General features: G+C 38.4%; 2 protein-coding genes across 8 annotated transcripts in view; both read left to right on the plus strand.

Moving 5' to 3' along the window:
* plecb (plectin b) overlaps positions 1 to 16802 on the plus strand; it is a 208070-nt gene extending 191268 nt beyond the window's left edge. For 6 of the 7 annotated variants that reach the window (XM_022673780.2, XM_015607864.3, XM_007257276.4 and 3 more), the window contains 4 exons: positions 1968 to 5321; positions 8337 to 15432; positions 15675 to 15770; positions 15924 to 16802. In XM_022673780.2, coding sequence (XP_022529501.2) covers positions 1968 to 5321; positions 8337 to 14456 — 9474 coding nt within the window. In that variant the 3' untranslated portion in view covers positions 14457 to 15432; positions 15675 to 15770; positions 15924 to 16802. The remainder of the gene's footprint in view (positions 1 to 1967; positions 5322 to 8336; positions 15433 to 15674; positions 15771 to 15923) is intronic. The other variant, XM_022673777.2, reaches the window with a different exon arrangement.
* Positions 1 to 17580, plus strand: part of macf1b (microtubule actin crosslinking factor 1b) — a 108839-nt gene that overhangs the window by 44971 nt on the left and 46288 nt on the right. The window lies entirely within an intron of this gene.

The raw sequence follows: 17580 nt of genomic DNA on the forward strand, positions 1-17580 counted from the left end.
TATCTTCACCTTCCACCTGTACTTGTTAAAAGCCTGATTTTGCATCTTGTCTTGTGAATAGACTGAAGGAGAGATCTGATTCTCACAGCCTAATATAAGGCAACGTCAAAACATTTACTCTTTAAATTATTTTTCTGCCAGAACAGTTAAATGTAGTATGTTTCTCAATATATTTTAATTCTAAGATCAGATTAAAAAAAGCTTTCAAAGCTAATATTTAGCATATTTTCACAATGTATGTAGTATACATTTTATACTAATATTTTTTTTATATAATTTTCCTCATCTTAACGAACGTGACTTATATGTTAAGAATTATTTACTTCAATGATGGCTGTATGAGAATCGGATGCTTCTTTTTTTTATTTCACTCATTCTGCATTTTTCGCTTTTTACTTGACTTTCTACTTTGCTGCCTATCTTTAGTAATAAAACTCTGTAGTAAACATATGTTTAAATTACTGGGGTGAATTCAACTAAAGAAGGACATCAGAGTGTGTTACTCCTTCAGTGACCAGAGACAGACAAACAGTATTAATACATTTAGTAATTATATTAAGGGTGCTTGGCATTCACATTTTTTAATAAGCCTACTATCATTGTTGTTTATATTGTCATATTTGGAAATCAGCCTCATTCCTCCAAACAGACAGGCCAGAAAGATTTTTTTTTTATATGACGAAGTACTAAGAATAACAACTCAGTAATATTATTAATTATTTAAAAAATATTTTACTGTAAACTGTGAAATTGTAGTATATTTTGTAGTATATATCAGTGATTATCACATTTTAGGAGCAAATAATCAGTTATAAAAGTATTCAAGCATTGCTATTTCTTAACAGGTGTTATTGTCTAGCTTAGTAAGTATATATATATATATATATATATATATATATATATATATATATATATATGAATATGTATATGTATATTATATGTATATATATATATATATATATATATATATATATATATATATATATGCCAGCATTACTACTCGTAAACTTGTTGGCATTAGCACTAAAAAGTTTAGATATTAGTTTTTAAATCCGGCAATCTTTATTATAAGAAATTCTGCAAGTATTTTGCAGGATAATATTGCATATAGGTTACATTTATGACTACAGTGTTATTACTTATTATTTAGTAAAGTTCTAAAAAAAAACTACAGGAGAAAAAAAACAGAGCAGACTAGTCTCTGTAGAGATGTTTGCCAATAGAATAGGACAGATAAACATGAAAGTAATAACACCATGCCAAAATGTTTTGTCATCATTGATGCATTTGTCATCGAATGCAATCAGATCCTTACAGCAATGCTCCAGAATCCAGTAGTAAGCCTATACTAGAGTAGAGAGCTTGTTATTGCAACAAAACCACAATACACTTTTAATACAGAATACAAATCTGAATACACTTTTAAACCCTAGATTTGAAGAAAACAATTGATAAGCTGGTGTTCTTCTGAACTCACCCTTCAGTTATATGTTTACTTTCAAGCTTAATGATCTGAAGCTGTTTTAGTTATATATGCAATGTGTAGGTTTCACCCTACCCTTTAATACTCCCCAACAACATTAAGTATGCTATTATGTATTTATTCTTCAAGTAATTGCTATTTTTATAGCTATAGCTTATTCATTCATACGCTTAGAACAACATACCTTGATTGCCATTTCAAAAAGTCTTAATTGGCCTTACATTATAGTTTAAAAACAGCAAATGATACGTTTGCATGATGTTACAGTTAAATTGTCAGATATTGTTAAGAAATGTTTCTTGTCTCCATACATTAATTATATCTCATCATAACACCAGTGATTGCATATTTTGTATGATTTTCAAAAAACTACATTAACATTTGTCATGTGTGCATCCTTCTTTCTCCAAATAACCTTAACATTTAACATGCCATACTTAATCTTAATCATAAATCTCTTTACCATTTGCTTCCACTAATACAGAAAGCTGCTGAGAAACTTAAAGCGGAGGAGAGGAAAAAATTGGCTGAAATGCAAGCCGAGTTAGACAAACAGAAGCAGCTAGCTGAAGCTCATGCAAAGGCCAGTGCCAAAGCAGAGAAAGAGGCAGAGGAACTCAAACTCAGGATGCAAGAAGAAGTTAGCAAAAGAGAGATCGTTGCTGTGGATGCGGAAAGGCAGAAGCAGAACATTCAACAAGAGTTTTATGAGCTTAAAAACATCTCCGAACAGCAAATCAAATCAAAGAGCCAACAGGTGGAGGAGGCCCTTAAGAGTCGTTCCAAAATTGAGGAGGAGATCCGGGTCATCAGACTCCAACTGGAAACAACAGTAAAACAGAAATTCACTGCAGAGACGGAACTGAAGCAGCTTAGGGACAAGGCTGAAGAGGCAGAGAGACTCCGTAAGGCAGCTCAAGATGAGGCTGAAAGGCTTCGCAAGCAAGTGAATGAAGAGACTCAAAAGAAACGCAAGGCAGAGGAGGAGCTGGAGCTTAAGTCTGAGGCAGAGAGGGAAGCTTCTAGGCAGAAGCAAAAAGCCTTGCAAGACCTTGAGGATCTGAAGATGAAGGCAGAGGAGGCAGAGCGACGCATGAAGCAGGCTGAGATGGACAAAGACCGACAGATAAAACTTGCTGAGGAGGTAGCAACGAAAAGCGCTGCTACAGAAATCGCTAAAAAGGGCATGCTCTTTGTTGAAAAGACATCCAAACTTGAGGAGTCTCTCAAGGAAAAGCAAGAAAATGTAATCCAACTGCAGGGGGAAGCAGAACGTCTCAAGAAGCAGCAAGAGGAGGCAGATAGGGCAAGGGACGAGGCTGAAAAAGAACTGGACAAATGGAGGCAGAAAGCTAACGAGGCCTTGCGTCTGAGGCTTCAGGCTGAGGAAGAGGCCCACAAAAAGACACTTGCACAAGAAGAAGCTGAGAAGCAAAAAGAAGAGGCTGAACGTGAGGCCAAGAAACGTTCCAAAGCTGAAGAGTCTGCCTTGAAGCAGAAGGAGATGGCAGAACATGAACTGGAGAGGCAGAGAAAACTGGCTGAGGGTACAGCTCAGCAGAAGCTCTCTGCTGAACAGGAACTCATCCGTTTAAGGGCTGAATTTGACCATGCAGAGCAACAGAGATCCCTGCTTGATGACGAGCTTTACCGCTTGAAGAACGAGGTAAATGCTGCAGTGCAGCAGCGAAAGCAGCTGGAAGATGAGCTGGCCAAAGTACGAAGTGAAATGGACATACTGTTACAGCTCAAGTCTAAAGCTGAGAAAGACAGCATGTCTAACACTGAAAAAAGCAAACAGCTGCTGGAAGCTGAAGCTGCTAAAATGAGAGATCTTGCAGAAGAGGCAGCTAAGCTTCGTGCAATTGCAGAGGAAGCTAAAAGACAGAGGCAAGTAGCTGAGGAGGAAGCTGCCAGACAACGAGCTGAAGCTGAGAGAATACTAAAAGAAAAACTTGCTGCGATCAATGAGGCTACTCGTCTGAAAACAGAGGCAGAGATAGCACTCAAAGAGAAAGAGGCAGAAAACGAACGCCTCCGAAGGCAGGCAGAGGACGAGGCTTACCAAAGAAAGGCTCTTGAAGATCAAGCAAGCCAACACAAGCAGGACATCGACGAGAAGATCAACCAGCTCAAAAAATCCTCTGAGGTGGAGTTAGATAGACAGAAAGCAATCGTAGATGAAACCCTCAAACAGAGAAGAATTGTTGAGGAGGAGATCCGCATCTTGAAGCTGAACTTTGAGAAGGCTTCATCTGGGAAGCTTGATTTGGAGCTTGAATTAAATAAACTGAAGAATATTGCAGAGGAAACCCAGCAGAGTAAGCTGCGGGCTGAAGAGGAAGCAGAAAAACTCCGCAAGGTTGCCCTTGAGCAAGAGAACAAGAGGAAAGAAGCTGAAGAAAAGGTGAAAAAGATTGCTGCAGCAGAACAGGAAGCAGCAAGACAGCGCCAGGCTGCCCAAGAAGAGGTTGATCGACTCAAAAAGAAGGCGGAAGAGGCCAAAAAACAGAAGGAGGATGCTGATAAAGAAGCTGAGAGACAGATCCTTGCTGCAAGTGAGGCAGCTCAGAAACGCAATGCTGCTGAGCAGCAAGTCCAGAGTATCCTTGTCCAACAGCAAGAAGACAGTCTTGTGCAGAAAAAGCTAAAAGATCAATATGAAAAAGCTAAGAAGCTTGCCCAAGAAGCAGAAAAGGGTAAAGAGAAAGCTGAAAAAGAGGCTGCCCTTCTTCGTCAGAAAGCAGAGGAGGCAGAGCGTCAGCGCCAGGTGGCTGAAGATGAAGCCGCCCACCAAGCCAAAGCCCAGGAAGATGCTGAAAGGCTGAGAAAGGAAGCAGAGTTGGAAGCAGCCAAACGAGCTCAAGCCGAGGCAGCCGCACTGCAACAGAAGCAGCAAGCTGATGCAGAAATGGCGAAGCACAAAGCACTTGCGGAGCAAACCCTTAAGCAAAAATCCCAGGTTGAGCAAGAGCTTACCATTGTAAAAGTGCAGCTGGATGAAACTGACAAACAGAAATCCCTTCTGGATGACGAGCTTCACCGCCTCAAGAATGAGGTCAGTGACGCTGTTAAACAGAAAGCCCAGGTGGAGGATGAACTTTTCAAGGTTAAGATACAAATGGAGGAGCTTATGAAGCTGAAGCTAAGAATAGAAGATGAGAACCAGCGCCTGATCAAAAAGGATAAAGATAACACTCAGAAGTTCTTGGCCGAGGAGGCTGAGAACATGAAAAAGTTAGCTGAAGAAGCTGCTAGACTCAGTGTGGAGTCTCAGGAGGCTGCACGTATGAGACAAATAGCAGAGGCTGACCTTGCTCAACAAAGGGCACTTGCTGAAAAAATGCTTAAGGAAAAGATGCAAGCCATTCAGGAAGCATCCAAACTAAGAGCTGAAGCAGAAATGCTACAGAAACAAAAGGAAATGGCTCAAGAGCAGGCTCAGAAACTGCTTGAAGACAAACAGCTCATGCAACAGCGACTTGATCAGGAAACGGAGGGCTTCCAAAAATCATTAGAAGCTGAGCGCAGGAGGCAACTGGAGATCACAGCTGAAGCTGAGAGACTAAGGCTTCAGGTGTCTCAACTCAGTGATGCTCATTCAAAAGCTGAGGAGGAAGCGAAGAAGTTCAAGAAGCAAGCCAATGACATCAGTTCTCGTCTTCACGAGAGAGAGCTTGCCACACATGAGCAAATGACTGTAGTTGAAAAACTGGAAGAACAGAGAACAAGCAGTACCAGAGAGGCTGCCGATCTCCGCGATGCAATTGCTAAAATCGAAAAAGAAAAAGCTAAATTGAAAAAGGAGGCTGAAGAGTTGCAGAAAAAGTCTAAAGAGGTATTGTGTGAAACATAACATTAATTTGCCGCGTATGGTTCTTGTTAACCCTCTCTACGAAAACTAATGTTGCTTAAATAATCATATCATCGCTGTCTCACAAAAACTCTTGTATCTAAAAAATGGCAACTTTAGAAGACATCAAGTAAAAAAAATACAAGAAAAAAGGTCAATATAGACCATTTCTATTGGCAGTCATACAATTTGAAAGTGAAATAATGTCAAAAAGTAAAAAAGACAGATACAGAGTTTTTGTGTGACTGTGTGATATACAGATCCATTTTACCTGCTACTGTCATATTCTCTGATATATAATTATGTTAATTTTTCTTTACTAACCATTTTTCAGGTTAATTTGTACCATTATCTACCAAGCTGCAATGTGATTAATTGTACATCCCAAATCAGAATAGTTGGACCAGTGTGGAAAATGCAAACACAAAAATGTTGCTTACATTTACTTTTTATTTCACTGAAGACAGGATGAACCCAATATATTTAATGTTTTATCTGGTCAACTTTATTTCATTTATTAATATTCATTAATTCCAAGTATTTACCACTATGCTGCCAGTCCTTCTCACAACACTTAAAATACATTTTTTTCACTGAGGATAAAAAACACTGAAGTATTTACCATGATCATTTTGTTTAATTTTGACAGTAAAAAGGTGTTTAACAGTACATGGTTTTTGCGGCAGAAATCTGGAAAAGACCTCAGTGTTTTTTCTGCATTAATGCTGCATCACAGAAGTGTACTGACGCAATCACATAATCACAATAAACATAAATTAAATTTAAAATAAAGTTATTTATTTTTAAATGAAAGTTAAAACTAAATTCTGGTTGCATATTTTTAACTATACATAAAAGTGCAATTTGTAGATAAATAAAGCTCCTTTTAGTAATGCCCTGAATTTCTTAATTTAATGAAACTGTAGTTTAGTTTTTAAAGTAGCACTCTGTACGTGCCATTTACAGTGAATAAGCAGAAAAAAATCCATCTGCAAATATAAAAAAACAACATATTTTCTGGACGTCAGAACAGTTCCTTAAATGTACCATATGGGGACTGCTGTGCCCTGAATTTTTGCAGTTTAGACTGTGGTTTTTGGCTGCTTTTGGCTACTCAAAGCTAGAATTTGGACATTCCCACAAGACCTAGTCAGCTATATGCACACACGTGTAGGTATGTGCAAAAAAAAAACAAGAAGCATTTTATGATCTGAAATAAGTACAGTAGTAACAAATTAAGGATAGCAGATTTTTTTTTCTGTGTATTTTTGTGTGTACTACGTTTTTAATTCTAAATTCTAAATCGGATTTAAATTCTAAATTGAATTTTGTCCTGAAATTACTGAGCCCTGCATGACAGACCTTTGCTTTTGGACTTTTCTGAGGAGAGTCAAATAACCTGGATAGTTGTTCTCATTTTTGGTCTAAAGCTCATAGAATCAATTTCTTTCAAAATGACATTTCACCCCTGTGATGGTCCACAACAAATGCCTCTAAGCCCAGAGAAGTTGATGCAGATTCTAGACATGGTTAGCGTAAGACTTCTGTTTTGCGAAGTAAAGTTTAAAGTGGCATTTGTGAATGTACTGTAGTGCTTGATAAGGGTTAGAAATGTAATTTCTTGCCCATATGATTAAATCAGCTGTTAAATGTTATTTAAACATAGTTCAATCAATCAACCTTTATTTTTACTCAGGAAAAGGATTAATACATTTAATAAGAAATTAGAAATAAAAAGGAATAAAATAGTAAAAAAAATAAATAAATAAAAGAAATACTAATTTTAAATCAACATTAAATATTTATGAATAGAAAATATATGTGAAATAGATTATTCTAAAAAATCTTAAAAAGCAAAGTTGATATAAAATGTAAAGAATGTATAAAATACAAAAACAAAAAAGTAATAGTAAAGGTTAAGTAAAATAAAAATAAATAATAAAATAAATAATAATAAACTAAGAACATAAGAATCAAAATAAAACATTAGAATTAAAAAAGTTAAATACATTAAAATAAAAACTAATAATAAATAAATACAAATAAATAAAACATTAAATTCATAATAAAAAGATGAATTAATTAAAAAAACGTTTTTAAAACAGTCACAGGCTTTCTGGTGGTGATTAGAGACTAAAAGTTTAAAATGATTCAGTAATCCCAGTGAGCTGAGCTTCAACGTTTACTGTAGTCAAATGGCAGTTCTTGATACTGAGGGATCTAAGATCACAGGTGTTCGGCTTTGTGCACTTTAATCTTTTAATAAAATAATGTAAAGTGGATGAAGACCATATCCCCCCTTTGTTTTGCAAAGGTGTTGCAGGCCTTAAATGCTGGAATGGATGTACAATAACAAATTAAATGAAGCTGAACAGACAAAACATGAAATATATTGGGTTTATACTTTATGCAAGCAATTAAAGTAAAAGTAAATCTATGTTTTCCTTTTTTTAAGTGGACTAAGGCACGATCATTATGATCTAAGGATTGCTGGTTTGATCAGCTGGAGTCTGAGAGAGCACAGTTGGTTTAGCTCTCTCAATGGTGTAGATGATGCTCCTCCCTACATCACAATTAGTGTGATGTTTGTAAACGCAGACATGTATAAGCTGATGTATCGGAGCTGAGGCACTGGGCTTTCCTCCAAGCCTTGGCTACCCAGTAATGCTGCATAAACAGCGGTTAGTATAGGTGTGGTAGCTGACTTTAAATGTGACTGAAGAGGCAAGTGTTGGTCTTTACCCTCCTAGAGTTGGGAGCATTACAAGTGATTGGGAAAGTTCAAATAAACAGGTATTGGGTAAGTGGCATTCCGAATTGGAGATAATTTTTTATATGCATTTTCCATACTATCCCAACTTTTTCTAATTTTGGTGATGTAGAAAAAAATATTTACTCATTTAGATTGAATACTTTAATTAGGACTATACAAAGTTTGTGTATTGGTTTGGATGTGAAATTTGTTTTACACTTGTTTTTGTTCCCTTCTAATTTTTCTAGATGGCGACTGCTCAACAGGAACAAATCAATCAGGAGAAAACAATCCTTCAGCAGACATTCATCTCAGAAAAGGAGCAGCTGTTAAAGAGAGAAAAACAAATTGAAGATGAGAAAAAGAAGCTGGAAAACCAGTATGAAGATGAAGTTAAAAAATCCAAGGCACTAAAAGAGGAGCAGGAGCGTCAACAAAAGCAGATGGAGGAGGAGAAGAAGAAACTTAAGGCCACAATGGATGCTGCTCTTCAGAAACAAAAAGAGGCTGAGCAAGAAATGCTCAACAAACAAAAGGCAATGCAAGAACTTGAGAAGAAAAAGCTTGAGCAGGAGAGGATGCTTGCAGAGGAAAACCAGAAACTGCGTGAGAAACTTCAACAACTTGAAGTCAGTCAAAAACCGCCACCCCTCAGTCAGGAGATTCAGACTAGTGACATCAATGGCTCAACTGTTACAGTAGATGGCAGAAATGGAGACTCTACCTTATGTTTTGATGGTATTCGTGAGAAGGTTCCAGCAAGCCGGCTCTTAGAAGTAGGACTTCTAAGTAAAACAGATTATGACAAGTTAATGAAAGGCAAGATCACGGTGAATGAGCTAAGCAAAAGAGAAGATCTTAAAACAGCTCTCAAGGGCAAGAACAGCATTGGTGGCCTTCTTGTTCATCCAAACCAAAAAATGTCTATCTACCAAGCCATGAAAGCACAAAAGATTTTAGCTGGCACTGGATTACAACTACTGGAAGCACAGGCAGCCTCTGGATTTTTGGTGGACCCCATTAAGAACAAGAAGCTCACTGTTACTGAGGCAGTGAAGGAGGGTCTTATTGGACCTGAATATCACAACAAAATGTTATCTGCTGAGAAAGCTGTTACTGGTTATGAGGATCCATACACAGGGGCAAAGATTTCCCTATTTGAAAATATGAAAAAAGGACTCATTGTGAAAGACCATGCTATCAGACTGCTTGAAGCCCAGATTGCAACCGGTGGAATTATTGATGCCATCAATAGTCACCGTGTATCAACTGAAATAGCCTATAAACAAGGTCAGTTTGATGAGGAAATGAACCAAATTCTTCAGGACCCCACAGATGACACCAAAGCATTCTTTGATCCAAACACTCAAGAGAATCTCACATACTTACAGTTGATGGAAAGATGCATCATTGATCCTGAAACAGGACTGCTCCTCCTGCCTATTAATGAGAAGGCTCAAAATGCCAGAACATTCACTGATGAGGAAACCAGGGATGTCTTCAAAAAGACAACTGTGTTGATGCCATTTGGAAGATTCCAAGGAAAGACTGTCACTATCTGGGAGATCATAAATTCTGAGTACTTCACAGAGGACCAAAGAAAGGACTTAATTCGGCAGTACAAAACTGGCAAGATTACAGTGGAGAAGATCATCAAGATTATAATCACTGTAGCTGAGGAAAAAGAGAAAAAGAAGGAACTTGAATTTGATGGTCTCAGAGCACCAGTTCCTGCCACAGAGCTCCTTGATTCCAAGATTATTGATAAAGACCTGTACAACAAGTTGCACCAGGGAAAAAAGACTGTCCAAGAGGTGTCTGAGATGGAGACTGTCCACAAAGCTCTGAAGGGTTCAAACTGCATTGCGGGAGTGGTCATTGACTCAACCAAAGAGACAATGTCATTCTATCAGGCAATTAAAAATGATGTTATGAGACCAGAACCTGCACTTGCTCTGATTGAAGCTCAAGCTGCATCAGGGTACATTGTTGACCCTGTTAAAAATCAGAAGTTTACAGTGGATGAAGCTGTTAAAGCAGGTGCTGTTGGGCCTGAACTCCATGAAAAGCTTTTGTCTGCAGAAAGAGCTGTCACAGGCTACAGGGATCCTTACACCGGACAGACTGTTTCTCTGTTTGAGGCAATGAAGAAGGAACTGATTGGCAAAGACCAAGGAATCAGATTCCTTGATGCACAGCTAGCAACAGGTGGCATCATAGACCCAGTGAAAAGCCACCGCATTCCACATGACATTGCTTGCAAGCGGGGTTACTTTGATGATGAAACAAATAAGCTCTTGAGTAACCCAACAGATGAGATAAAGAGTTTCTATGATCCTAACACACAGGAATATGTCACTTATCTCCAGCTCCAGAAGAGATGCATCACTGACAAAAAGACTGGTCTTCAGCTTCTGTCTCTGTCTGAAGAAGCAATCAAAGCCAAAGATGTACAGAAGTACAATGAGGCACAGACAAAGGAAGCAATGACTCAAGCAACAGTGGAGCTTGAAAGTGGACCATTCAAAGGAAGGAAAGTTACTATCTGGGAGATAATAAACTCTGACTATCTCACTGAAGAACAGAGACTTGATTTGATAAGACAATACAGGTCTGGAAAAGTGACAATTGAGAAGATTATAAAGATTGTAATCACAATTGTGGATGACAAAGAATCCAAGAAACAAGATCAGTCCAGTTTCCAAGGACTTAGAACACGTGTTCCTGCCAAGTCCCTGTTTGACTCCAAAATCATTGATAAAGCAACTTACGATTCGCTTCAACAAGGCAAAACAACTCCAAATGATGTGAGCAAGAACAATTCTGTCAACAAGTATCTCCAAGGCTCAGAAAGCATTGCTGGAATATTCCTTGAACCTACAAAAGAGAAAGTGAGCATTTACCAGGCAATGAAAAAGAAACTCTTGAGGCAGAATACTGGGATTTCTCTGCTTGAAGCCCAAGTCGCCACAGGTTTCATTGTAGATCCTGTAAAAAAACAGTTCCTCACGGTTGATGATGCTGTCAAAGCAGGTCTTGTGGGACCTGAGCTTCATGAGAAACTCCTCACTGCTGAAAAAGCTGTTACTGGCTACAAAGATCCATTCACAGGCCACAACATCTCCTTGTTTCAAGCCATGCAAAAAGAGCTTATACCCAAGGAACATGCAATGCCTCTTTTGGAAGCCCAGATTTCCACGGGTGGAATCATAGATCCAGTGAACAGTCATCGCATTCCCACTGATGTGGCATACCAGAAGGGCTATTTCAGCAAGGAAATGTCCAGCAGCATTGCCGAAACTGCAAATGTAAACAAGACCTTCTCTGATCCTGAAACTGATGAGAATGTGTCTTACAAACAGTTGAAAGACAAGTGTATGACAGACCCTGAGACTGGCTTATGCCTCTTGCCACTCTCCAAACCACAGGCACCAACAGTGGTGGAAAAGACCTACCTTTACACTGAAGAACAGACCCAGAGTGATCTATCCAGTACTCAGATTGACCTACCTATTGAAGGTCTAACTCAAGGCTCAATGTCCCTTTGGGATGTCATGAACTCATCTCTGCTACCTGAAGAGGAGAGGACAAAACTACTGGAAGAATATCGTTCTGGCAAGATAACTAAAGAGCGAATGATCATTATAATCATTGAGATCATGGAGCAAAGAGAAATTATCAGAGGAGAAAATGTTAATTCGTGCAACTTGGTCAGACGCCGGGTCACTATTGAAGAACTCTACAATGCCCGCATCATTGATCTAGAGACCTTCAACCTGCTGAAGCAAGAGAAGAAAACTATACGAGAGATCATGGAACTACAAGGGGTTAAACAGTATTTGTTTGGCACTGGCAGTGTTGCTGGTGTGTTAACCGATGCCAGTACAAGAACCAGCGTTTATCAGGCAATGAAGAGAGGACTTATGAAGCCAGAAAATGCCATCGGCCTTTTAGAGGCACAGGCTGCCACTGGGTTTATCATTGATCCCATGAAGAATGAGATGCTCACAGTTGATGAAGCAGTTCGCAAAGGAGTGGTTGGGCCAGAAATCCATGATAAACTTCTGTCTGCAGAAAGAGCAGTGACTGGATACAAGGATCCCTATAGTGGCAAAATCATTTCCCTTTTCCAAGCAATGAAAAAGGGCCTTGTGCCAGAGGATTATGCCCTAAGACTGCTAGAGGCTCAAACATCAACTGGAGGTATAATAGACCCAGAATTCCACTTCCATCTTCCAGCAGATATTGCTACACAGCGAGGCTACATTAACAGAGAAACATACGAGAAACTGTCTGACGAAGTAAAGGGATATGCTGACCCCCTCACTGAAGAAAGCATTTCATATGCACACATGCTTAAGAGGTGCAAGGTTGGCAAAGACGGACTGTTCCTGCTGTCGTTATCAGATCAAAAACAAATGGTAAAGGGTCTTAGAAAACTAGTTACAATCGAAGAGCTGATTCGTTCAGAGATAATTGATGCAAAAACAGCCTCTGACCTTAATGAGGGTCTGATAACAATTGAAGAGTTGAGCGAAAGACTCAAGAAATATCTGGAGGGCACAAGTTGTATTTCAGGTGTCTATGTCGAATCAACAAAGGACTGTCTTTCCATTTATCAAGCAATGAAAAAGAACATGATCAGACCAGGAACAGCCTTTGAACTGCTCGAAGCTCAAGCAGCCACGGGATACATCATTGATCCAATCAAGAATCTCAAGCTGACAGTCAGTGAAGCTGTGAAGATGGGAATTGTAGGCCCAGAGTTCAGAGACAAGCTCTTGTCTGCTGAACGAGCTGTCACTGGATACAGAGATCCTTATACAGGCAAAACTATCTCTCTCTTCCAGGCCATGAAAAAAGGCCTGATACTCAAAGACCATGGAATTCGCCTTCTTGAAGCTCAGATTGCCACCGGTGGAATCATTGACCCAGAGGAGAGCCATCGCTTGCCTGTGGAGGTGGCTTACAATCGGGGTCTCTTTGATGAGGACATGAATGAGATCCTTTCTGACCCATCCGATGATACCAAAGGCTTCTTTGACCCAAACACAGAGGAGAATCTGACATATCTGCAGCTAATGGAGAGATGTATTACAGATCCACAGACAGGTCTTGTGCTTTTACTTCTAAAGGAGAAGAAACGGGAAAGAAAGACATCCTCCAAATCCTCTGTTCGCAAACGCAGAGTTGTCATTGTTGATCCTGAGTCAGGCAAAGAAATGTCTGTGTATGAGGCTTATCGCAAGGGGCTCATTGATCACAAAACATACCTTGAACTTGCAGAGCAGGAATGTGAATGGGAAGAAATTACAATGACATCATCTGATGGAGAGGAGAAGTCCATAATCATTGACAGAAGGTCAGGTCGCCAGTATGACATTGCAGATGCTCTGGCAAGAGGTCTTATTGATCAGTCTGCTCTGGACCAGTACCGCTCCGGCAACCTTGCTATCACAGAATTCGCTGACATGCTATCTGGAAACATGAGTGGCTTCCGATCACGTTCTTCCTCCTTTGGATCCACTTCCTCCTATCCAATGAGTCCCGTGCCTTCCATCAGAACACCTGCAACTGTGTGGAATGATCCAACGGAGGAGACTGGTCCTGTAGCTGGAATTCTTGACACAGACACCCTAGAAAAAGTTTCAGTCACCGAAGCCATGCACAGGAACTTAGTGGACAACATCACTGGCCAGAGACTGCTGGAGGCACAAGCGTGCACTGGTGGCATAATCGATCTATCCACTGGGGAGAAGTTACCTGTTGCTGATGCCCTGAGTAGAGGCCTTGTTGATAAGATAATGGTTGAGAGAATCAACCTAGCACAAAAAGCTTTCAATGGATTTGAGGATCCAAGAACCAAAGCCAAGATGTCTGCCGCTCAAGCCCTTAAGAAAGGCTGGCTCTATTATGAGGCTGGTCAGCGCTTCCTGGAAGTGCAGTATCTTACCGGTGGACTTATTGAACCAGAGACTGAGGGACGAGTGTCTCTGGAGGAGGCCATCAAGAGATCCCTTATAGATGCCCGCACAGCCCAAAAGCTACGGGATGTGAGTGCTTATTCTAAATACCTCACGTGCCCCAAAACCAAACTGAAGATCTCTTACAAGGATGCCATGGATAGAAGCATGGTTGAGGAGGGAACCGGGCTAAGACTGCTGGAAGCTTGCTCGTCTTCTAGTAAAGGCCTTTACAGCCCCTACAACGTCAGTGGCGCTGGGTCTGCTACTGGCTCAAGATCAGGGTCGAGGACAGGATCTAGATCAGGCTCAAGAAGAGGCAGCTTTGATGCCACAGGCTCTGGGTTCAGCATGAACTTCTCTTCATCCTCCTACTCCTCCACAAGTTATTCCCGGAGATATTAATTCTGGCCCCACTGTGGACTTTTCTTTAAAATCTCTTACAACTCAAATCAGAAGTACTCATTCTCATCAGTTCTATTATTACAACAGCATATAATGCAAATAATAATGCAAAGGAAAACTTTAGGAATTTATTTATTTTTATTTGCATGTGTTTGTCATAGCAAAGTGCATTCCAAAAAATACCAGTATGTTCTTGCTGAGTACTGGTGACAAGATCACATCTTTTTTTGTGGTTTGGATGCTCAGATACTATGCATTTTATTGTTAGCCTTAATAATACTTCATCCTTAAACTGATTTCCTCTATTTTGATTAATTCAGATTATTTCTATTTACAAGTAGTGTTGAACTTTCTGTACCTTATAAAGATGCAATTGCTGTTTAGTATGGCTAATTTTTTGATTGTTAGATTTTTTTAATCATAATGAGCATACTGTTATTAAATACTAGCATACTTACAGCCTACATTTCTGCTTGTAATTTCAAAATGTACTTTTCTTCTGTACATTTATTTCAGTTTTTAAAGTTAACTTGTTTAAAATATTACGATGATGTATTTTTCGGTGTCTATGAATGGTTAGCAGAATATTGTGATAAGTAAACAGGAGCTGGCCACCATGAAATATAGGGGTGTTGTGCAAATAATAAACATTGTAGAATGTATAAGAACAGAACGTTATATGATAAGTAAAAGTAAACACTGGAGCAGGAAAGCACACTTAAAGCAACATGATGTCAATACATTATATCCCACTATGAAACTAAATCTATGCTATAGAGGTATTTACCCCATTTCCCCCAACTTACATAAATGTAAAAATACTCATCATCCTTGCCCACAATGAAACAAGCCTCAAGTCTCTCAGTCATTTCATTCAAGTGGTCCTGGTGTACTGTCCAAGAAGATTTCAGATGCCTGGCCCTGCCTCTTCTCACATCTGGAGAAGCCTGAATGCAAACATGAACATGTTTTAACTGTAAGTTATAGTAGTTATACATTTTTACATATTTTATGCATATCTTTGCTTTTCTTTTCTTTCAGGTCTTCGTAATCAGGCATTTACAGCTTTAAGACGTATAACATTATGATCTTTCCTCTCTTTCATTTTAGAATGGACTGTATCATATAATTTTTTATCTTCTATTTACAGAATCAAGACATAAGCTACCAAATCATTAATCATTCATGATTTCCTGTTTTTCTGTTTCTAAACATTAGATATCTATATCCAGATGTGGAATAATGGAGGACAGCGTTCACATACCAGGCAGTAAGCGAGATACCTGCCAGCAGACTTCCCCTCCAGATATTCAGGTAAAAAAATAATTCATACTCAGTTTAATGATATTCATACTACATATTTTATTTTAAACTTCATACATATACATGTGTATATTTAAGTTTGTTTTTTGTTGTAATTTTTGTTGCCATGTAGTCAGTATTGTTTTTGTTTCTTTTTGTTTTTAGATCTGCAGTGAGCCTATCACTCCTTTCCTGCTTTGCTCCTTGCTCATTTGCACAGAGAAAGTAGAGGCTAGGGCTGCCACGAACTTTGCCTTGGAAATCATGCCAGGAACTGACTTTTATGGACTGAGCATTTTTTGATTTAACCATCCACAGTTTTCCCTCCATCTTTTTTGGATTAAAATATACTTGGTTATACCCAGATTGGACATTAAATATAAATTCTCTGCCAGACATTCTGACCTACATGTTCAACTCATGCTCATTTAAACACATCACCAATTACTGTACACATTTTATATGCATTCCCCTTGTTCCCCTCCTAATATGCCAAGTAAGCACTACTGTTTCATAAAAAAATTACATCAGCAATACTAATTAACATGGATAACACTATTATCAGATTATAAGTGTAATGTGTTTATTATTACATGCTCATTTCATTTTCTCTTTTTTTTCATTAATTGAACCTCCTTTACCAAGAAACATATTTGTTCTAATGTTGCTTCTTTAACCAGTGTTTGATTTTTGCTTTTCCAAATCCACTGATATGTTCTGTTGTGCTTTGAGAGTACTTAAGTTGTGTATGTTTTCATATTTTTGTTTCCATTTTTATTATTTGCGGTATCACATTTTGTAATATATTTGTTTTGCATGTTTTCTAACTTCATATCAGATACTTTAATCCTATGAGATGAAGAGCTTTGAAACTTTATTCTATGATGATGTAAAGTAGTACCAGTTATAACAGATGTATGAAATGCAAACTGATTGGTTGATGAATGATAGTACTGAAGAGATATTCTATACTGGTGTGAAGAAACTGACACTGCTTTTGAGAATAACACACTATTTTAATGTAAATAAATATATTATGAACAATTAGTTGTCTGTTATATATTATATCTTTATACATATGCACAGTATAATGTACAAAAAGTGTTCATTTTTTTTACATTTACCAAAAGGATTTTTGGCTCACTGGAGGCCGCAGTCATGGTTATATTAAATTTCACCAGCAACACACCTGATTAAATTTAATTACATATAGATAACCCAATCCACATACTGCATGATAACCACACTATTCCTAGTCAAACTTTTTTGAAGGTGCCAAAACCTTGTGTTTAATTCCACCAGTAGCTTACTCGATTTACTTCACAGATTTAGTGAAGGAATGATGAGATAAACAAGTGACTGTAGAAAACACAATTACCTTCCATTATATAGAAATGAAACCAAAATTGTCTGCTATTGTTAAATTTGCAACCAGAGTCAGCCCTTTGACCCCCAACTTTGACTGTTGGGATAACATTGCTTGTTGGGACTTAGGAGCCAGACCACTCAGAACAATAATAGTTTACATGGCATAGCCTTCATTTAAATATTTACAAATAAATATTATAAATAATATAGCAATTTTGCTTACAATTTTTTCCCTGTATAAATATATGTATTTTGGGGATCGGTTCACCCTCTAATCGCAGTAACAGAAATTGGCCAGAGGTGCCCAGACTTTATGTATATTTACATGTATGCACACTTCCTGAGTGTTAGCAATGATTTGTATGTTAAAATAAACTCTACCTTTCTCTCTACATTCACTAAGACATTTTTAACTTCTAAATCAGGCCTACATATTTACAGAAGTCTTGTCACA

This window comes from Astyanax mexicanus, chromosome 6 (assembly GCF_023375975.1).
Source record: "Astyanax mexicanus isolate ESR-SI-001 chromosome 6, AstMex3_surface, whole genome shotgun sequence".
NCBI lineage: Eukaryota > Metazoa > Chordata > Actinopteri > Characiformes > Acestrorhamphidae > Astyanax > Astyanax mexicanus.